Source organism: Helianthus annuus, chromosome 12, assembly GCF_002127325.2.
Source record: "Helianthus annuus cultivar XRQ/B chromosome 12, HanXRQr2.0-SUNRISE, whole genome shotgun sequence".
Classification (NCBI taxonomy): Eukaryota; Viridiplantae; Streptophyta; class Magnoliopsida; order Asterales; family Asteraceae; genus Helianthus; species Helianthus annuus.
This window is the reverse complement of record NC_035444.2, coordinates 38,059,292-38,082,242: the sequence shown is the minus strand read 5'-3', so window position 1 is coordinate 38,082,242 and position 22,951 is coordinate 38,059,292. Positions and strand designations below refer to the sequence as shown.

General features: G+C 36.1%; 1 protein-coding gene across 22 annotated transcripts; it reads right to left on the bottom strand.

The window, feature by feature from the left end:
* Window positions 1–2,465: 2,465 nt before the first annotated feature.
* Window positions 2,466–12,830, bottom strand: LOC110894678 (TNF receptor-associated factor homolog 1a-like). 22 transcript variants are annotated; one of them, XR_004874812.1, is made up of 12 exons: window positions 12,627–12,830; window positions 12,375–12,496; window positions 12,190–12,256; window positions 10,815–10,910; window positions 10,435–10,583; window positions 9,861–10,341; window positions 9,698–9,748; window positions 9,546–9,599; window positions 9,274–9,349; window positions 8,835–8,903; window positions 7,841–8,744; window positions 7,604–7,764 (listed from the first exon to the last, which is right to left on the bottom strand). XR_004874812.1 is itself a non-coding variant. In XM_035980935.1 (11 exons), the coding sequence occupies exons 6-11, from the start codon at window positions 9,900–9,902 to the stop codon at window positions 2,646–2,648; spliced, it is 381 nt and encodes a 126-aa protein (XP_035836828.1). In that variant the 5' UTR covers window positions 9,903–10,341; window positions 10,435–10,583; window positions 10,815–10,910; window positions 12,190–12,256; window positions 12,375–12,496; window positions 12,627–12,830; the 3' UTR covers window positions 2,466–2,645. The 22 variants fall into 22 exon arrangements, 2 of the variants coding, with proteins under 2 accessions (XP_035836828.1, XP_035836827.1); XR_004874814.1 differs by having other exon boundaries at window positions 10,221–10,341; XM_035980935.1 differs by lacking the exons at window positions 7,604–7,764; window positions 9,546–9,599 and adding an exon at window positions 2,466–2,658 and having other exon boundaries at window positions 8,615–8,744.
* Window positions 12,831–22,951: the final 10,121 nt, after the last annotated feature.

Below are 22,951 nucleotides of genomic sequence, written 5' to 3'. Positions count from 1 at the left end.
GATTTTCCAGTAAGGAACCGACTAAACCGAAACTGAAACGAGCCACCGAGGCTCTGATACCAAATGATAGTCCCGTTACGATCCGATTTCAGTTTCGATTCGGTAAATAATACGAGACAGGTGATTTGTGAACCAAGAATAAACACTAGAAAGATAAGAACAAAGATTCGAACAAAAAAAATGTTTCATTGATAGTGATAAAAGATTACAAAATACTCATCCACCCCGGGTGAACTCCCCCGGGGTGGTGGCTCCCAAATGCACACCCTACAAGTGATGTCTACTATTCTATTTAAAGACCCTGAGCCTTGTCCTCCAAGCAAGCCGCCTCGTTGCTTGGAAAACCACCTAAAGACGCTAAAAAATACAAACCATATAAAATATACTCGCTACATCATACGAACAATAATATCGCTAATAAGGTCACCATAATTGATAACATCATTCTCTAATTTGACCCAACAATCGTAATTTGATTATCCATCACATTGAGTTAAAATCCGACATCCGGATTAACAATTTTCTAGAATTTAAGCCTGCGGCATAAATTAATTATTAAACTTCTTTTGACATAGCTTTCGACCCGTTCATACTTTTATCAAACCAACTTGTTTGTTACACTTAAATTCTCATAGACATCATATTTTAAATATCCTCTCCGCTCGCTACATTATAATTTATTCCATTACCTTGCGCCTCTTTATCCCCTACTATAAATGATAACGAAATTAAGTCACATTGCATGTGTGAGTAAACTATTATAACTTGTAGTCATAGGTTAAATGATTGTACCTATACAAATAACTTTTTTTACACTAACCTTTAAACTCGTCCATTGAGCCTTTAATGCTTCAGTTTCCATCTCTTCCTCCCTAATCCTTCTGATAGGATAATGAAATCTTGAATATTTGGATCCCCTCCTTGTCACAGTAGTTAAAAATAAATATACCAAACTTTACAATTTTTAGCGAAAAAGGGATAAAAACAATAATGTGGTGCACCTTTAGTGGTTCTGATCTACCCTCTGAAATAGGAACACTTGGACATCCTACAAACACAATATCATTTTGCACATGAAAACGAGTAATAATCATGTAAAAAGTCCAAATATGCTTGAAAACCCAAAAGTAGTGTGCCAAAACAGAACCCCAGCTGCAACATCACAATGCCACGTGGACCAAATTATTTTCGTCTATTATCTATTTATAAAATCATAAATTTATTGAGCCAATAGAAGAGTGCCAAAAAGATGGCTGATACTATATCCTTTGCCATGTAAGCCACTAATTTAAAAAGGCAAAAAGAAAAAAAAAACAAAAAAAAAATATGAGGAAAAGGTCAACCGCCTTTTTTCCACCACTCTCATTCAACAACTATTGGCCTAATTTTGCCCCTAGCTAAAATTACGTTTTCGCCCCCAACTCAAAATAAAATTTTAATTTTGCCCTTAGCTCAAAATTACGTTTTTGCTCTCGATTCAAAAACTGATTTTTTATTTTGTTCCCAGTTTAAAATTACGGTTTCGCCCTCCGTTTAAAATTACGTTTTTCCCCCAGTTCAAAATAAAATGTTGTTTTTCCCTCCAGCTCAAAATTACGATTCTGCCCTCAGCTCAAAATTACGTTTTTACCTCCAGTTCAAAATAAAATTATGTTTTGAAGGGGGGTAAAAGCGTAATTTTAGACGGAGTGCGAAACCGTAAATTTTAACTGGGAATAAAATTAGAAATGGGTTTTTGAATTGAGGGCAAAAGCGTAAATTTTGAGCTTCAAATATTTCTTAGTTTAATAACATGTACGCATTTATTTGGATTAGTTATACATGGTACTTATAACACGATATAAAAAAAGATGCATCGAGTTAACCAAATAAAGAAAAACACTATCATAGTTATGATATAAAAATAAGTAAAACGATGGAAATCGTGTAATGCTAGGCAGCTGTTTGGCACGAATAAAAACTAAATTGAGTAAACAAAATAAAATAAAACACTACCATAATTTTGCCCAAAAAACTATGGCAACATTGCAATTTTTAGCTTGGGTAAAATCGTCATTTTAAAATGGAGGTAAAATAATATTTTGAATTGATGGGAAAACCATTTTTTTATTTTGAATTGGGGGAAAAATCGTTATATTTTTACTGAGGTCAAAATCATAATTTTTATCTGGGGGCAAAACAAAAATTTTATTTTGAACTTGTGGTGAAATTATAATTTTAAACTGGGAACCAAATTGTAATTTGGCATGATTGTAGCGGTGGGCAAAGGTATAATTTTTTTAAGCAAGGGAAATCGTAAATTTAGGCTGGGGACAAAGCATTAATATAATTTCTAACTGAGGGCAAGATCGTAATTTTAAACAGGGAATAAAATCGTAATTTGGCAGGGGGCAAGATCGTTATTTTAAACAGAGGATAAAATCGTAATTTAACAGTACCTATAAATAACTATTAAAAAAAAAGAAAGAAAGAAGGGGGAAGGTGGCCGCCACAAATGGCCAACCAACATAATGAACTATTACCGGCTGACGTAAGAAACTTATATTTGTATGTGTTGATAATGAAAATAAATTGGGTCACGTGTCAGCGTGATATTGCATATCTCTCTCCACCAACTATATCACCTCCTATGTTTTTTTGCTTCGTCAAACTTTTGACCTGTGGATTCCAATAGTAAATAATTTAAAAAGACATAATAAAATGCTAATCGAACGTAAAGGCAAACTTAGCTTAGTTACAAAAGACACTTGGTTTAGGTGTGCAAGTGGTTACACATCATTTTACAAAACTAATTAATTACTTATTATAGATGAGCCACTGTAATCATATTTAAGAGACTAATTAAACACTATAAAAAAACAACATAACTATGCATATATGTGTTGTAATATTAGCTATGGGAGTTTTTCAAAAAAAAAAATGGAAATTTTCATTTTTAACCCTAAAGTTTTAATGTTTAACAATTTAAGTATAAATTTTTAATCTTTGTTTCTTTTTTAACCCTAAAGTTTTAATCTTTGACAATTTACCCTACAGTTTTATTCTTTGACAATTTAAGTTTAAAATTTTTAATCTTTGTTTCCTTTTTAACCCTAAAGATTTAATCTTTGACAATTTAAGTTTAAAGTTTTAATATATGGTAATTTAACCCCTTTGATTAATTTGGTTTTTACTTCTAATTCAAAAGTTTTCATCTTTTGCGATTTAACCACTTTGATTTTTTTACTTATGTGTTGTAATCTTGGCTTTGGGGGTTTTTCAAAGAAAAAATGGTTATGCATATGGTTGTTGTAACCTTGGCTTTAAGGGTTTTTCAAAAAAAAAAATTGATTTTTTTTTTTACTTTTCACCCAAAAGTGTTTCATAAATTACTTTTAACCCAAAACTATTTGTTTTTTTTTTACTTTTAACACAAAACTTTTTATCTTTTGCAATCTATCTTTACAATTTTTTTACTTTCAACTTTGGTCCTTTATAGTTTTCATTTTCCGCAAATTTTTCGCTTTATGCTTCATTCAAAATTTTGTGACTTAACACATCGCAACGCAACGTGCGTCTTTGGTTTAGCGTTTTTACGTTTCATTCTAAATTTTGAGAGTTAACACGACGCAACGTGCGTGTGTGGGTTAACGTTTTTACATCGTCTATTTTTTTCCCGTTTGACAGGTTCAACATAACGTGCGCGTCCTAAATCGACTTAGTTATAACTAAAGAATCCCCGCCGTATTGCGGCGGGTCGTAATTCTAGTTACTTATTAAAGTACCAAATTGTAAAAATTTGTTGGCGAGTCAACTAACTTGACTCACCTTCTTTGACCCATATCTAAAACTACCCATTTCACGATTAGCCAACCTGTCGGTGGTTGTATTTTTTTTTTTTTTTTGAGAACGAAGTTCAAAGTCTCGTAAAATAGATGCTATAGCCCCTATATCTCTTATTTCTCATGTGCAATAGAAGCTTGTGCATGAGCATTCAGTAGTATGATTCTGGTAAAATGTACATGGGTAAATTATACTTTTCGTCCTTTATGTTTCTATCAGATTGCAACGGATACCCTTTAACTTCAATAATTAGAGTCACAATACTTTATTTGTAAAACCCATTACATCATACGTCCTTTGACCCTAACCTGCTTAAAATTTTCAGTTAAAAATGGCATGTGCCTTGCACATGAGGGTAGATTGGTAATTTTGTCTATTTATTTATCTAAAAACTCTCTCCCCACACTACTCTTTCTCTCTCTAAAGACACTCTCTCAATCTCCCATCTCTCTCTATATCCCAGCAATCACCCATCACGTGCCACCACCATCTTCACTGCCATAAGCACCATTCACCACCACCACTCTCAAAATCAATCACTATTCAAGTGATTCACATATGTAAATCAAAATCCGAGTTTAATTTGAGGATTATCGAACCCAAACATCACCTTAATAACAAAAAAAGGTAAAGCCAGTCGAGTTTTTGCAATCTAGAGATTACCAAAGTAACACTACGCACTGGTTCATAATTATAGTTACCATACTTTTTCCTAAAAGATATCAACTTGAAAGCTTTAACTACCACAAAACAAGAATCGTGATATTAGAAAAATTACAGTCTTTAAGAACATTCTACATCAGAATCATCCTACTCTGAAGCTCTGTGGGTATTCTTCTGTTTGTGTTGGCGACCAAAACATCCATCTTCTTCATCTCCACCGTAACAAGGTTTTTGGATCTGGGTTTTTTCGATATTCGGGTTAGGAATTGAGGTTTTTTTCAGGAGTGTTTTGGGTCTCAAATTCGGATTTGAGGAAAAATTTATGGGTTTCTGAAACACTATAACAGAAATTGGTAGCGATGGAGGTTTCAGGCTATGGCAGTTGTGAATATGGTGGTGGTGCCTGTGGAGATGGTGGTAGTGGTGGTTGTCGGAGGTTGGTGGGGATACGACAGTCATGTTGCAAATTGGATAGGGTGCCGGTAATGGTGGTGTGTAGTAGCGGCGACTGTAATGCGTGTAGGGTGGGTGGTGGTGGTGGGTCGAGAAGGAAGAAGGAGAGATGGGGTTTTTAGATTCTGGAGAGAGAGAGAGAGAGAGAGAGAGAGAGAGAGAGAGAGAGAGAGAGAGAGAGAGAGAGAGAGAGAGAGAGAGAGAGAGAGAGAGAGAGAGAGAGAGAGAGAGAGAGAGAGAGAGAGAGAGAGAGAGAGAGAGAGAGGGGGGGGGTGGGTTATATATATTTGTATAAGTATATTTTAAATATACTAGTAAAATTACCAATCTACCCTCATGTGCAAGGCACATGCCATTTTTAACTGAAAATTTTAACCAGGTTAGGGTTAAAGGACGTATGGTGTAATGGGTTTTATAAATAAAGGATTGTGACTGTAATTATTGAAGTTAAAGGGTATCAATTGCAATCTGATACAAACATAAAGGACGAAAAGTGTAATTTACCCAATGTACATTTTGGCCAAACTTTGTTCTAAATTAATTAAGGAATATTGGATTTTAATTATCCCAACTATTCGCCGTTGCCCACCAACAGTCCTAACTTTAAAAATAACCACCGGCAGTCCTAACTTTTAACATATTGGCCTACAATAGACCTCGACTAACAAAACCCTAACGCAGTTAGTCTTCGGTCGCCGGAAAAACGTTTTTTGGCTGAAAAACTCAACATTTTCGTCCTAAACCTCTTTGTAACCTTATTATGGACCTTTGGGAACCTTTTGCTAGTAAAAATTCCTATTATTAAAGTCGCCGGAAAACTCCTTTTTCGTCGGAGAACTCAACTTTTTGGCCGGAAAACTCAACATTTTCGTCCTAAACCTCTTTGTAACCTTAGATCGGACCTTTAGAAACCTTTTTTTTTGGACAAAAACGGTTTTCAGCCGACCGAAGACTAACGACGTTAGGGTTCTGTTAGTCAGGGTCCATTGGTGGCCAATATGTCAATAGTTGGGACTGCCAGTGGTATTTTTGAAGCTAGGACTGTTGGCAGCCAACGACAAATAGTTGAGATTATTAATATCCAATATTCCATTAATTAAACAGTGTATAGGAATAATTATGGTTTGCAAAAATGGATTAAGTCTCTAGGTACAATTATGGTTTGTGAAAGTAAACACCAAACACACGTAGTTACATGCCTACAAGTTTTTATATTAATTTTGAGCTAGTCTTAATTCTATATTATATGTAACTGTTTTCTCATATGTATCTTTTAACCACCAGGTAGCAATCTATAAGTGCACTTCACTTGAACTAAACTGTAGTTTAAATGTGGTGTTTAGAGTTGACTTTTTTTTTGCAACAAACTCTATATTTAAAAGACAACTAAGTACCTAGGAACTAGAGAATATGAATTAATCGTGTTTGGTCAATTCGGTAAATCCAGAATAAAAAAAAAAAACTTTCAGCAAAATAAACCTATAGATTGACTCAGGGCCGGCCCTGAGAATTCATGTACCCTGTTCGAGCTCGAAAAAACGTGCCCTTGGGCCTTACCGAAATTGGGTATTGGGCTCACTAAAGGTCTAAACCTAATGCCAATGAGCTAATAACTAATCTAAACCATAAAATTAGTTTTGTAAGTGGGTCTATGTTGGTGTTTGTGTGAGTATACCCTATTAATTTATTTATTTTTACATATACATATCGGAGTTTTTAAAAAAATAACGTGCCCTTCGAAATACCGGGCCCTGGCCGGTGGTCCTCCCCGCCCACCTTTAGGGCCGGCCATGGATTGACTACACTTATAACATGAGACCAATGTTTTAAAAACCGGTAAATACCGGCCGGTTATACCGGTATTACTGTTTCCAGATGTAAATCCGGTACGAAACACCCCGGTAAATAAGTGAAACGGCATAAGGTTTGTACCGGCGGTAAAATCCGGCATACCGGTTTGAAACGTAATACCGGTATCGGCCCAGGGTTATTTTAGTTTGGTTGTTACATATTATATATGTTATTTATCTAACGTAATTTTTATATATTGTATGAAACGAAAATAGTTGATATATTCAACACTCAAATGGCTTAAATATATCGTACACTTTCATTTAAAAGAGCCTTGTTGGAAAATTGAATGATTTTTTATTATCTTTCGGATTATTTTTTATTATGGATTTACTTTTGGATCATCTTTTAATATGTAATCATGCATTTTTGGATTAACTTTTGAGTTGATGTTCTAATTTATGAAATTATTGAGGTAGTTAGTCAACCCGGTTGAACCGCTCGGTACAACCCGGTTCAACCGGTTGAACCATTTTTTAGCCTAATCCGGTTTGATTTAAAAACCGGTTTTTAAAACATTGCATGAGACTGTGAGGAAGCCTCTTTTTAGAATTCAGTTGTCACAGGTACTTATGACCCATTGTAACGGGTCAGCAAGCCGTCCTAGCTACTTTAATGATAAATGTAGTAAAAAAAGTTAGTTTACGGTAGAAAGTAGAAACAGGTCAAGTTGTTGACGTATATGTTAGAGAAATGATCAAAATGTACAATAACCTCTAACTCAAGCTGACGTATATGTTAGAGAAATGATCAAAATGCATACAAAAACCCCTAATATTAAAGCATTTTCACAATGAATTGTGAAGTGATTTACCTTCAAATTGGAGAAATAATGACCCTTGAATCAACATGGACACAAATTGAAGAGATTCAACAGCAGAAAGTGTTATGAAATCCCTAATTTCCGCAAAATTAATCTCCGTAATTATGAATTTGTCCGCATTTTTGAAGAAACTGAAGTTGCTTGATGAAACCCTAACAGATTGGAAACCGAAAGTGAAGAAATGAAACCCTAACAGATCGTAACAAAAGTTGGATGAATCAAAATTACTTGAACCCAGTCATATTCCATCATCATATGCTCCAATGTTTCAATCATACAGAATTAGAGGAAGATCCAACGCAGAGAGCGAGGAAGATCCAACGCAGAGAGCGAGGAAGATTGAAGACACAACTTCAGAGGAGATTAAGGGTTTGAATGAAGAAGAACCAAACAAAAATCCAGATCACCTGACTTTTGAAGCTGTGAATTTTAGGGTTTTCAATAGATCCTTATCAAGTTTCCAGTGCGCGTAAATAAAACGGGGATAGCCCAAACATTTTCCCGCCCAAAGTGCTCTAATATTGTGACACGTGGCCCTAATTCTTTTCATTTGTTATATATAACTAGTACTAGCCGGGATTGCTTTCCGGACTCAAGAAAATTATTTAGGTTAATTATTATTATTAATTAATACACACTTAAGATCATACAAAAAACATGATATATTAATGTCTTCGCTATAAGAAGAGTTATAAACTTTTCATAAACTTTTCTTGGCTATATTGAGTTAATATATCCTATTCAAGTGTATGTAGTATTATCACACGAGTGCAATAACTTAATATGGCTATATTGAGTTAATATATCCTATTCAAGTACAATTAGTCTTAAATAATCTAACCGTTTTACGCCGAATTTGTTAGACCAGCTATTATTCTATTTCCGTAAGAAATCAAAGTATCAAACATTAATTGCTCGAACACGCACCAATCAAAATAGATATCGACAAAATAAGATACATTATGAATGAATTTACGTTAGATCATTAAAGTAGCTAAAAACCTGATAACTTGGACTTGAGCTTTTATTATGAGCGTGTCGGCATCGAGAAGCCCGTCTAACACTTTGGATAATTCCATGAACCTTTTCCATCCCCAGTCATGCTGTTTCTTCCAGAAGCGATGTAATGTATCTGCAAAAAATATGTTTCATTGATTAAAAAAGTAATCATAAGCTCATGACAATAATAATCACAAGAAGAAAAAAAAAAGGGAAAACCAACCAGAATATTTTGATTTCTTGGGGTCTTTATTCACCACATCTATTGTGAATTGAGCAAAATGACTCCATCCTGCATCAATATAAGGGCATAACGTCTATTGTATTAAGCTAAGCACATGTAAAGCGTTGTTTGACCAAAGTCAAACCGCTGTTTGACCAAAGTCAATCCGCTGTTTGACCAAAGTCAAACAACTGTTTGCAAAAATATGATTCTTAGTGGTTCAAAAGTCTGTTTGACCAAAGTTAAAACGCTGTTTGACCAAAGTCAAACCACTGTTTCTCCACAAAACACTGTTTTAACCTAACAGTGTTTTGAAACCACTGTTTAACGTAACAGTCGTTTCGAAACACTGTTTAACCCAACAGTGGTTTCAAACACTATTTAACCTACCAGTGGTTTCAAAACACTGTTTAACCCAAGATAAAATATTAAAATATACCATTGATTTGTAGCTCTGCGAACTGTGGCCATTGCATTCTAAAAGAAACCTTGTCATTCAGAAGCATACACCAAGCCTACATATATAACAAAAAAGATCATCAAAGTTTTTATCTGCAATAATTAAAAGAAAAATTAATATGACTAACCTGCACATCATACTCGGGTTTCACCAAATACACATAACAGATGAGACTTCTTTTAATGAAACAAATATTGCTCAAAATAAATTGTTTTATAAATAACTTGCAGATTGGAAAGAGAAAAAATTACACAGAGCCACTATAGGAGCCCATATGCTAACCAAGGTTAGAACATTATTATTATCTGTAAAAGCCACACAATAAATGTAAGGAAATGAATTTTCAAGAAATGAGTTAAAGAATAAAAAAAAAGTGAAACAAAGAATTGATTTTAATGCTTACTCTTTGAGGGTAAATCGTGCCAGGAATATGCCAGGGGTGGAAGGCGTTTATCTGAAAATTTCAACAGACATCATAGTTACATGCATTTAACTTAACAGTATATAATAACAATCTCATATGCATCACAATCTCATATGCATCACAGAGAGAGAGTGTGTGTTACCCTTGTTGTCATGCTTACTTGAACCTGTGAAGCCATAATCATATATAACGTTTTTATACAGTTAAACACTTGAAAAAAGTGAATTTAGACAACTTCAGTATGTTAAAGTCAGCAAGTACAAATTCAAATCACCAAGGAGGCGATTATCTATTCAGGGTTGTCGGCCAGGAAACGTCGCTGGAGAATTCGGAACCAAGTAAATCAGAACGCCGGTCATTATGTGTGATTGGGATCAAAGACTGAATAATAAACAACAAATCGAGTTTGAACTCTAAGTTTAGTTGCTACTAAAACTGTCGGTTGCGACTTGTAGTTCACTAAGAGAAATGATATTAAAGCTAATAATCAAAATCCACCAACCTGAGTACGAATTATCAAGTTTCCGAGGTCAAGCAAGAGTTATGTCGAATGAAAACTGTCAGGTGAAAATTCAGTTGGAATGGTGATCTTGGGAGCTGCTATATCTAAGTCCAAGAAGAACCTGTCATCAAGTTAATTCAAGTGTGATAATTTTTGTTAGTTAATTGAAACATTCTTAGCGTATATAAACTTTAAAGAGAGGTAAAATTCACACCATGTAAATAACTATAATCAACCAAAAAACTGGCAAAACTGGTAAAACTTATTGTCACCACTGAAAAAAAAAACTACACACTTGGCATGATCCTTCAGGGCCTTGTTTACTTGCAGTTGTGTAGAGCGCTTAACCTCATCGATCGTCATCTAAACAAATAATGTGGAAGTCAGAGATGTATTAAGGAATGATCACACCATTTATAAGGATATTAATACAAGTACTGATAAGCTTTGCAACTAATAAGAAAATCCATGTGAAGGTAACCCTTCCATATCATTGGAAAAACCATGTTTTAATGTTTGTGTAAATGCAAACACACACAGAGAGCATAAATAGTGAAGACTGTCTGAAGTATCATTAAAAGTTTGAAACAAAACCTGCACAGCAGCGGCTGTTTCCAAGGCTATCTTCTGACTCACGACAGCATTGCTTTCAAAAAAGTTAACAATTTTATCTACAGAGTTCTTCAGATACTGACCAAAGGCAAAGGCATCTCATAAGCATTTTCCCAGAGATTACAAAACAAAAAGAGTATAAAGAAAGATGTATTGTCACATAACATGGAGAAGCCTTAGCAACCATACTCCAGTCCACTTTAGCGTCAAAGGGTTTATAGCGAAAGACCCCAACTAAGAATCATAGGATGTAGCACTCTACATTAAATTATCACAACTTAAATGTCTAAAATGAACTACTTGTAATTACAACAGAGAAGAAAGCAAAACAAACCGAACCAAACCTCGGCAAGGAGACCATCGGGTGATGACAAACGAATTTCACGCCGAACGGTAAAAGAAACACAAATTGTCCAGTTCTTTTATCTAAAGAATTAAATGAACGAACACAAACGAATTTCCCGCCGAACGGTTCATGAACTGTTCAGTTCGTTTGCAGCCCTAGTTATCATCTCTCATCTTTTCTTGTTAATTATAGCAGTAGAATTAACCTGCTATAATTAGGCAACTTGCTCACTTCTAATAAAGTAGTATATCACTACAATAAAATAAAAAATGTGTGAAGTTTACTTGAAACTTAAGAGACAAATACTGTTTTGTAATAATATGATATCAAAACAATGTTTGGTTATATACTGACTTGACTATTGGTATCATTTCTATACTCTAATTCCAAACCTATGAACCAAACAACCATAATGGGAATCATCCACTTTCCTTAAATCATAAACTCATGAACCAAACACACCCTATGATTATAAAAACCATGTCACACCTTTCACACTACTTCAGTATATACGCCAAACATGGCTTGATGCTTTTCTCAACCACTACATCATATGTAAAGATTGGTTTAACTCTATGTATTATAAATAGACACAATGAAAATTCCATTATGGTTAAGTAGAGTGTTCAAAACCCGTTAGAACCGACTTAATCACCCAAACCGAAGCAAGCCTGTTGGTTCAGCCACATTAAACCAACCATATAACCGAACTATTCGGTTTGACGGGTGGCTCTGGACAGTTTGACTGTTTGAACCATACCAAATGGTTCAATTATATATGGTTGGTTCCAAGTTTCAGACCAGACCAAACCATTAAAGCTTGAAAATCAAGCCGTTTGGATCTCAAACCGGCAGAACCAACCAACTTGCTTCGGGTCAAAAGCAATTTTTAATCCGACCCATTCAGAAGCAAACAGGTCAAAAGTTTCTATCTCAAGTAAGATTACAACATCTACATAAGAAGCGAAAACCTAAAATGATAAAAGATAATTAATCATACTTAGCACTTACCGAATGGTCAACTATAGGAACTCGAGATTGCAAGACCTTCGCAGCATTAAACTTGATATTCAGCACTCTGAAGAACAAACAAATAGTCTAAATTCAGTAAATGATTAAGAACTCATATATTACAAAAAGAGAGATTCAATGTCAAACGATATTACAAAATGAGAGATTCAGTGTCGGAGCTTTACCTGGATGAGAGGCTTTGGGGGATCAATTTAGGGTTCACTTGTCAAGGAAGAGGTGACATAGGATTGCGAATGAATGATTGATACAGGGTTCACCGATTTCAGTAAGGAATCAATTCCCCCACCTGCAAATCTTCATATCAAATACTTTGTTCGTAATACCGCAAAAATCAGAACTCGGGATGAGAAGCCTTCATTAAGAATTTAAGTAAAAGAGAGATTCAACATGATTTTAGGTTATTAGATGAAAGGTACCTGTAAAGAAAACAGTAATGAGGAATCAAAAGAAACAAACACAGATCTAAAGAGGAATCGTAGATTGGTTTCTTGAATCGCTATGAGAAAGGAAGAGGAGTACAAAAGAAGAATTGGAAGATCTAGGGTTTTTAGGAGTGAGATAAAGGGACGGAACACTGTTGGGCGGAAAAGTGAAAAACGGATGCCCTAATCAAGTGACACGTGGCCCAAATCACTTTCACTTATTATATATAATAGATAATAGATTAAGACCCGTGTGTAAACACGGGTGGTTTTTAAAAAACCATATTTCAATTATATGACATGTATACAGTCTTACATTTAGTTTAGTGTGTGTGTGTATTCTATCATTTAATCGCGTTATAACTTAATAAAGTTTCATTTCTAAGTCGTTTTTATAAACCTAGAGCTATTATAACTTAGTAGCCTAACAATTTGGTTATAGATAGTTGGATTCAGTAAAGGCACTTGTTTAAAAAGCTTAAAGAGCCAAATGCCCGTGTAAAAACACGGGTAGTCTTTAGAAAATATACATACCAAATTAATGTGCGATCATCTTCAAATTCATACATATCAAGCATACAATTGAACAAACCCAAACATACCTTTGCACAATAAATAGATTGACTGATTCAAACATACAAACTTCATCATATATAATAGATAGATTTCATGTACTTCTAAGCAAATGACCGATAACTTCGATTTCGCCTTCGGTTGAGGATAATAACTAAACCATGCACATCTTATATATTACTAGAAAGACTTAAAATTCTTATTTAAAGCTAAATCATATTATTTTCTTTAAGTGAGTATAATATTTATCTATATATATTACTAGAAAGATTTAATACTCTTATTTGAGGTTAAATCATATTATTTTCATTACATATACAATATTTATCCCATTTAGTTGTAATATACTTATCTAGATTTGATTTCAACTTTTAATAAAAAGTTTAAAAGGTTTTAGCCCATACCAAAGGTATTGGTTTGACAGATAACTGAAAAAACCGAACCAAATGGCCACCAATAATAACGAAACCAAATGGTTTTAAAATCCCCTAAATCATAATTTGGTTTCGGTGGCGGTGAAGACTCAAAACCCAACAAACCAAAAACTTTGTGTTTCCCGCCGCATCGCGCGGTCATCCTACTAGTTTTATTTTATATGCATATTATATTTATCTCCCAAGTATTATAAACAACCGATACAATTAGTAACCACTATTCTTTTTTACTTTCTAAAAAATCTCTTTTATTACTTTTGTAGACTAGTTGATTTGGTTGTGAACCAGAGCTTGTGTAGACCTGCACAGAAAGGACACCGTTAGCCACAATGTAGGGGGGTTGTCCTTGCAACCAAGTTCGGGTGTGAAATTAGGTACCGGATTTTAAGTGTAAGTTTTGGAGCGTGAGGTATGAAGGTATTATAGAAGACGCGAATGAATGGCATACCTGGTAGTTGAGAGGTATTTATATAATTATACTCCGCGATCATAGGGTACTATAGCTCATTTCTTACATAACATTCATATATAGGAGAGTGAGGGGTCAGGCCCGGCCCGTAAGATGTGCAAGGTGTGCCACAGGGCCCAACAGTTTTTGGGACCCAAAACAAAAACCTCTCTTTTATATATATATATATATAGATATAGATGGGCATAATCGGGTATTTTGAATACTCGGAACCGGGTACTACCCGTACCCCGGTACTGATATTACTTAGCGGAACCGGGTACACTGAGGAACCGGGTCCAGGTTGAACCCGGGTACAAGTATAAAAAAACGGAACCGGTGTAATCGGTTACGGGTATTTTCGAACCGGGTTCGGGTACAATTTGGAACCGGGTACGCCGGGTACTGACAGGAACCGGTTCTGTCGGGTACTTTCAAACTAAAAGCTGCATATCACTGTTTGGAACCGGTTCCAACGGATATATGACCGTTGGGACCGATTTTATATTAAAAAACTTGTTTTTTTTTCCTATAAAACCCCAAATTCTCACCCTTCAATCACATTATTACCCCAAGTTCTTCATTTCACCTTCAATTACTTGTTTACTACTCCAAAAACTCATCAAACGAAGAGAGGATGACATGCAACGAAGAAGTGGTGATGCTTTTGGAAACCAAAAGAAACCCGACTATTTGGAAGCACTTCGACTTGTGTTTGATGACCAACAACCATGAAATGGCTAGGTGCAAGGGATGTGGAAAGTTTATGAAAGCGGCCGCCAACTCCACTCTAAAGAAGCACACCGAACGCCATTGCCTCGTGACGAAGGCAAAAAACGAGAAGGGTGAAGGATCCGGTTCTTCTATTGTTTAGGTTGTTGTTGTGTAATGTTTAGTTAAGTTAGGATTGTTATGTTTAGTAAGTTAGGTTTGGTAATGTTTAGTTAAGTTAGGTTTGTTATGTAATATTGTAATCGTTTGCTTTGAAATAAATAAACAGTGTGTTTTAGGTTTAGTAACGGGTTATAAAAAAAAACTCAAATTAATAAATCAACTTCCAGTAACCCGGTTATCCAGAACCGGTTTCCAGTAACATCTTTAAAAGTAACAGAACCGGTTTCCAGTAACATTTTAAAAGTAACAGAACCGGTTCCAGAATTACAAAATCTTAAATACTAACAAAACCGGTTTCCAGAATGTTGATGCACGGATGTTTGTTAACTTCGTCTTTATTAAGTCTTGTAATGTACTAGATAGATCAGGGCACGGAAATCGAGAAAACAGGTTTAAGGGTAATTCCGCTTGAAATGTGGTTGATATCATTTCAAATGGAATTAGAGGTCTCAAACGAAATTACTAATTCCGCACGGAATTAGTTAATTCCGTTTGAAACATACTTCCGCTTCTGATGGTTTCAAGCGGAATTACATCGCCAATAAATACCTGTGTACCTGATTCATTTGAAACGGAATTAGAACATTGATTGTGAGCCGAGGTGCTGTCCGTTTGTCATTTGAATTGTAAAAAGCTCAGAATCAATCAATAAGAAGATAATTATCATTTACATTGATTCCGCCTTTGTATTTGATGCTGAACTATTCAGATTGACTCGTTAGGGTCACACGACGATCCAAAAAGTGGTATCAGAGCTCAGGACGATGAGTTCATACCAAATCAGCTTGATTTCATCGGATTTTCATACTTCTACTCCTTCTTTTCTGATTTGAACAAGATTGAACGGACAAAATGGCTTGATTTTCACACATTATAAGCGAAACATAGTTTTATCTAATCCTTGAAAGAATTGGACTAAAATTCGACTTAAAACTGATAAAACTTTTAATTCCGTGTGAAAATCTGATCGCACATAATGACGTCATCATAATTCCGTTTGAATCAGATCTTAATTCCACATGGAATTAACCATATTGATCTAATTCCGCACGGAATTAGATATTGTTGGGTAATTTCGTTTAAGAAGCTTAATTCCATTTGAGTGGGAATTCCCTTTGAATAATTCCGTTCGAACTAATTCCGTTTGAAACTGAAATTTTCAAAAATTTTCTAAGTGTTTGTTGACTGTTTCAGGTACTTGAAAGATGGATGAGTTCATGAATCCATTTAGTGACGTGTTTGCATTTACGAGTGGTTCGGGAGATGGTACATCAAGCAACAAGAATGAAACTACACCAACACTGAGTGCGAAGAAAATTCTTTCAGATGCTATGAGTGTAGACAGTGCATACGGAACATACAACAAGCCGCCCAAGTTGATGGCTATTAAAGATTACAACAGGTGGGCTACAAGATTCGAAGAATGGCTTAAAGCGTTTGCTTATCCCAGTTGGAAAAGTTTGAAAAATGGCTTTGATATGGGGAGAACCGGTTATGAAAACTTAGAAGATAATCAAATTGAAAGATATGTGGCTGAACAAAAGTGCATTGCTCTGCTTCACCAATCTGTCAGAGATGACATTATCTCACTGATCGAGTACAAAGATTCGAGAGACCTTTGGGAAAAGTTAAGAATAAAATGTGTAGGTAGTGCTGAAATAGTTAAGAACAAAAAGAAATTGTTATGAAAAGAGTTTGATTTGTTTGGTTGTTTAAAGAATGAGTCTGTTTCCAAGATGATTGAAAGATTTGGACATCTGAAGATGGAGCTTGCTAGACATGACATCATTTACACTCAAGAAGAGCTGGTAGATAAACTGTTTGACGCACTACCGAATGAGCAAGACTGGCAATATTTTGCATTGATGCTGAAGAATACGATAAAGCCTGCTGATTTGAAGGTTGATTTGCTTATAGAAAGACTGGAAAGCCATGAATTGGAGATCAAAAAATCCAATAAAGTCAATAACACATCTTATCAGCAGAATGTAGAGTTGTATTACAGAGGTAGTATGATCCCAAAGACTGCATCTCCGACGACAGCCTTTTCAGCAGAAAGTTCAAACACAATGAATCAAGAAACTCCTAGCAGTGGCTATCATGGTGGTTTTTCGTCAAATACTTCAAATCAATCTGCATCAAAGAATCTCTTTCAATGCAACATTGCTGTGGATCTGAAGAATGGTCAGAATTTCAGTGAAGAATCTGCTAAATAACAGATGGTGTTTTTAGCGTCTGTGTTTGAATCGTACGAAAGTCTCGTTGCAGGAAAGATAGGCAACACCAACTTAACAAAGGAAGATTACGATCAAATCGATCCTAAGGAGATGGAGTTGATCGATATAAGGTGGTGTATGGCCAGTGCAGTGAGAAGAGCGCAGCGTTTCATTGAGATTACCGGAAGACAGTCTATTGGTGGACCTTCTACCAAGTTAGGCTTTGACAAGTCAAAAGTAACATGCTTTAAATGTAAACAGAAAGGTCACTTTAAGTGTGAGTGTAGAAATGCTTATACTGATGATACTGCAAATCCTTTTCGAGAGGATTATTACAAAAGAGCGATTTATCATCAGAATAAAGCAGAACCTCCCAGGATGAAGCAGATAGAGGAGGCACCCAAAGAAAAATCTAGGGCACTTGCAGTTTTTCATGATGATGAAGGTTATGATTGGAGTGATGTTTTGCCTGAGGAAGACGCAGTTGGTTATGCCTTTACAGCAGCAAAGATTGTTCCTTTTAAAGACAACAGATCTGAAGAAGTGAAGTATGTAAACAGGAAGGCAATAACTCAATTCATGAAAAGCAAAATCTATCGTACCTGGATGGAAGCAAAGAAAGCAAGGCGATGGGATCCTGATAGAGAATGTTATCTCGATCTAAATGGAAACATAGCTGTGGATTCAGATACTGTTGATGTTGAAGTTCTCACCAAACAACTTGCTAATGAAGAAGAAGCCAGACAGAGAGAGAGAATGGTGGGGAGGAGGAGAAACTGATGAGAAAGAGAAAGAGAAAGAAAAAGAACTGCAGCCAAAGAAGATTGATGATGGAATCATTGATACATCACAAGAATTCACCGCTGAAAACTTGAAGAAGATGGCTGACAAGGTTCTTGCTGCAAAAGAACTAGAGGTAGTTTCTGGTACTGGAACTGAGTCCAAAAACAAGGTCAGGTCAAATGATACACATGTGTCAGGTAAGAGTGTTAAATCTGAGAACAACTGCAAAAATTGCATGAAAGAGTGCAAAGTTTGTAGTACAGTTGCTTACCTCAGTGGTAAGAAGGTTGAAGAACTGACTGGTAGAGTCAGAAGTGTTGAAGATCAAATCTTAAACCGTGATAAATTGTTGAAAGCTTCGAACGACAAATTAAAAGAATTAACTAAGAAAATCGAAAACGATAAACATGACGTAGAAATAATTAGGAAAGAAAATGAAAAATTGATTCTTGAAAAACGTCAAATCTCAGAAAATTTTGAGAAGCTAAAACGAACGGTTAAAGATTCTGATGAAAGAAATGGTAAAACGGACAAAGAGAATCTTCAACTGACCGGTGTTCTTAGAGTTAAGGAAGAGAAAATCAACCAACAATTGGATGAGATTGCTAATCTGAAGCTTCAAGTTCAAGAAGCTAAAATTGAGAATGAGCGCATTAATCTGAAATTAACCAGTTACAACTCCGCAAGCTTTGTTTTACAACACATTGTTCTTAAACCCATCGGGAAAAACAAAGCAGGCGAAGATGTTTCTCTGATGGAACAGGGGTGGGGTATCATCAAGTTCCACCACCAGTTTTAAACAATTATTCAAAGAAACAATCAGGATTGGTTAATGATGAAGAAGTTCATGAAGTGAAACTTCCGGACACAATTGATGTCACATTCACTTCATCTTCCGATGAAGATAGTGTTCAATCTGAAGTTGTGAAAAGTGTGGTTGAAAAAAGTTTTAAAGTCTAAGAGTGACACTACTGAGGAAGATGAATGTTTCTTGGACAAATACATTCCGAAATTAAAATCCAAAAACAACTTAAATGAAGAACCTACTCTTGTCATGTACAAGATGTCGGGATCGGATAAGTTGTATTCGGATTCTGAGTTTTCACTGGAGAATGTTAATGTTGCCAAACTAAGAAATGGTTTAAGTTAATTGAGATTGATGTATCGGAAATTGAAGGGTTGAAACAAAGAAAGAGGCAAATGAATTTTGAGAAAGATAAATCTTACTACAAGAAACCTGTTGTACCTCCGCGTTTTTATAACAACAAACAAAACAAATGGTCGGGTGGATATCAGGGTGGTAAGAATTATCAGAAAAAGAATGTTCAAAACAGAAGGTTTGTTGAGAAGAAAGTGTTTGTGAAAAGTTCGAGTTCGAGTTCACTTTCCGATGAAGAATCTAAAGTCTTTTCAAAATCAAACAAAGAGTTCTTTGAGAAGAAGGCCTCACAGCCTCAGTCTGAAGGCACAAGTCGGGTAGCTGACACCCGATCATGCTTCAAATGCAATCAAGTTGGACATATTGCACGAAAGTGTACCAACTTGAAGCCTAAGACTGAAGTTGTCGAGATTCAGAAGAGGAAAGTTGATGTGAAAAGCAAAGTTCCATTGGTTGTTGAGAAAAAGGTTTTGAAAAATGACAACACCAAAGTCAAAACTGAACCTCTAAAGAAAGTGGTAACTAAAAAGACAAGTTTTACAAATGGTTTGCATCGTCTCAACAAGCATGGAAACCAAAAGTTGTTGAAAAGAAAACAAGTTCTCCAAAACCAAAGGTTTCTGAGATTGAAAAACAATCATCTTCTACCACATCGGTAAAGATGAATGTTCCTTTGGATTTTTATGAGAAACTTGAGAAAGAAAAATCAACTTCTGAAAAGAAGTTTATGGTGAAGAAAGACCAACCAACTGGTCAACCTCCTAAAAATGAGTCTTTCTTATACAAAGAGGTTGAGGTTGGATCTGAAGAAAGCTTAAAGATGAATGATAAAAACTTTCTACCATTATACACTGCAACAACTCACATTAATGTCAAGTTACTTGAGTCCAAAGAGTCTTGGGTAGCATCAAAAACTAACTAAGTGTTTTTGATATGTGCAGGAGCTTCCGAGATCCGTTTCACGATGGATTATGGATAGTGGAGCTTCTCGGCACATGATGGGGAAGAAAACCCTGCTGTACGATGTTCGTGGTTTTAATGGAGGTTATGTGGGATTCGCTGGTAATCAAGGAGGTAGGATAATTGGAGAAGGAACTTTAAGCAATGGCATTGTCACGTTTGAAAGAGTTAACTACATTGCTGAGCTGGAGAACAATCTTCTAAGCATATCTTAAATTTGTGATAGGATGTATACATGCACTTCACAGATAAAGAATGTTTGATCTTGAAACCACGATTTGTTATTCCTGAAGAATGGATTATCATGAGAGCACCAAGAGTCAATGATCTGACGTGTTGGATATGAGCGTAGCAACGACAACCACGGGTCAGGCTCATTGTTTTATGTCTAGAGCAACAGAGAAAGAATCACAGTTGTGGCACAGAAAATGGGTCATATACATTTGCGAAAAATGAATCACCTGGTGCACAATGATTTGGTTACTGGTGTTCATGTGAAAGGTTTTCATCTTGAGGGGGAGTGCATTGGCTGCATCAAAGGAAAGCAAAAGAAGAAATCTCACCCCGGGAAGAAAGAAAATTCAATCTCAAGACCTTTAGAGAGACTACATATGGATTTGTTTGGTCCAGTGAACGTTAAAAGCATTACTGGGGATCTCTATTGTCTTGTAGTCACAGACGATTATTCAAGATTTTCTTGGGTATTATTTCTGAAGTCTAAAGATGAAACGTTTGAAAGCTTGATGGCGTTATTCGGGAAGACTGAAAATTTGTACCATGCTCGAATCAGAAGAATCAGAAGTGACAATGGTACTGAGTTCAAGAATATCAAGATGGAAGAGTATTGTGATGAAAGAGGTATATTGCATGAATTTAGTGCTCCTTACACTCCGCAACAGAATGGAGTAGCTGAAAGAAAGAACAGGACACTAACTGAAACGGCCAGGACGATGCTTGCTGATTCCAAACTACCTGTTAACTTTTGGGCAGAAACAGTATCAGCCGCAGGCTATACGCTCAATCGGGTTCTTACTGTAAAGAAATTCAACAAGACATGCTTTGAGCTAATCAACAACCACAAACCATACCTGAAGTATTTAGAACCGTTTGGGTCTCCCTGCACTGTTCTAGAGCCTTTTGGGAAGTTTGGTGCAAAGAGCATTGAAGGAATATTTGTGGGTTACTCAAGTCCTTTGAGACGAGTCTTTGTTCCAAGCTTAAAGCGGATCATCGAAGCATCGAATGTTGAGTGTCAAGGTTACACAATGCCACCGCAAAATCCCGGTGATTCATGGCGTTTTCATTATGACACTTTGTGGAATTCGTTTGACATGAAAAGAGAAGAGGAAGAAGAAGATTTCTTTGACGAGTTGGATATTCTAAGAGAGTACGAGTCATCTCAGGAAAGGTTCCCAGCAGAGTCTTCAAGGCGTCAAAGGCACACTTCAAATGACGATGAAGCAGGTCCAAGTAATGCTAGAGAACATGATGATATTCAACAAAATGAAGTTGCTCAAGATAATCAGACGGTAGAGAATGATAATCAAGAATCTGAGAACAGACCAGTATTTGATCATGGTGATTCAGATTCTGAGGGGGAGCAAATTCAGATTTCAAGTCAAACTATTCCAGTCAGTGAACAAAGCGCAGATCAAAATATTACAAATCTGGAGGGCGAGATAGATGTTCCAGGCGAGGTGATGCCAAGGACACTTTTATACCATCCAGAAGAGCTAATTATTGGAGAATTGCAATCAGCCGTCCACACTAGACGACAAATTGATCAAGGGCTTACTTGTTTTTATACTAGAGTTGCTCCGTTACAAACTGAGTTTTCACATAGTTGTTTTATTTCGCAGATTGAACCGAGGACTTATAAGGAGGCGCTTACTGAAGATTCTTGGGTCAACGCGATGCAGGAGGAACTGAGCCAGTTCGAGAAGTTAGGAGTGTGGAAGTTAGTAGATTTGCCTGATGGTCACAGGAAAATTAACACAAAATGGGTGTTTAAATGCAAGAGAGATGATCGAGGGGTTGTTGTTCGAAACAAAGCTCGACTCGTAGTCCAGGGCTTTAGTCAGCAGGAGGGTATAGATTTCACCGAAGTATATGCTCCAGTGGCTCGACTAGAAGCAATTAGGATCTTTCTAGCATTTGCATCATGGAAAAATTTCAAAGTTTTTCAGTTAGATGTGAAATCGGCGTTTCTCTACGGGAAGGTAAAAGAGGAGGTATATGTCAGACAGTCGCCGGGCTTCATCGACCCAATCCACAAAAACAAGGTTTATTTGTTGGATAAAGCGCTGTATGGTTTACACCAGGCTCCGAGAGCTTGGTACGAGACTTTGTCTCAACACTTGCTAGCCAACAGCTTCATCCGAGGAAAAGTGGATGCTACTCTCTTCACCAAAGAAGTCGACAGACATCTTCTGATAGTTCAGATATATGTGGACGACATCATATTTGGGTCAACGAATGAAAGTTTGTGCAAAGACTTTGAAAAAGTTATGAAGCAAAAATTTGAAATGTCATCGATGGGGGAGATGAAATTCTTCTTGGGACTTCAAGTTGATCAACTACCTGAGGGAATTTTCATACATCAGATGAAGTACGTTCATGATATCTTAGAAAAATTTGGGATGTCAGGATCTACTCCAGCGTCAACCCCTTTAGCGACGAGTCATGGGATAAAATCAGATCTCACCGGAGACAGGGTAGATGAAACGATGTATCGTTCCATGATCGGATCGCTGATGTACTTAACTACTTCAAGACCCGATATCATGTATCCAACGTGCCTCGCAGCACGGTTTCAGTCAAGCCCCAGAGCTTCGCATATAGTGATTGTGAAA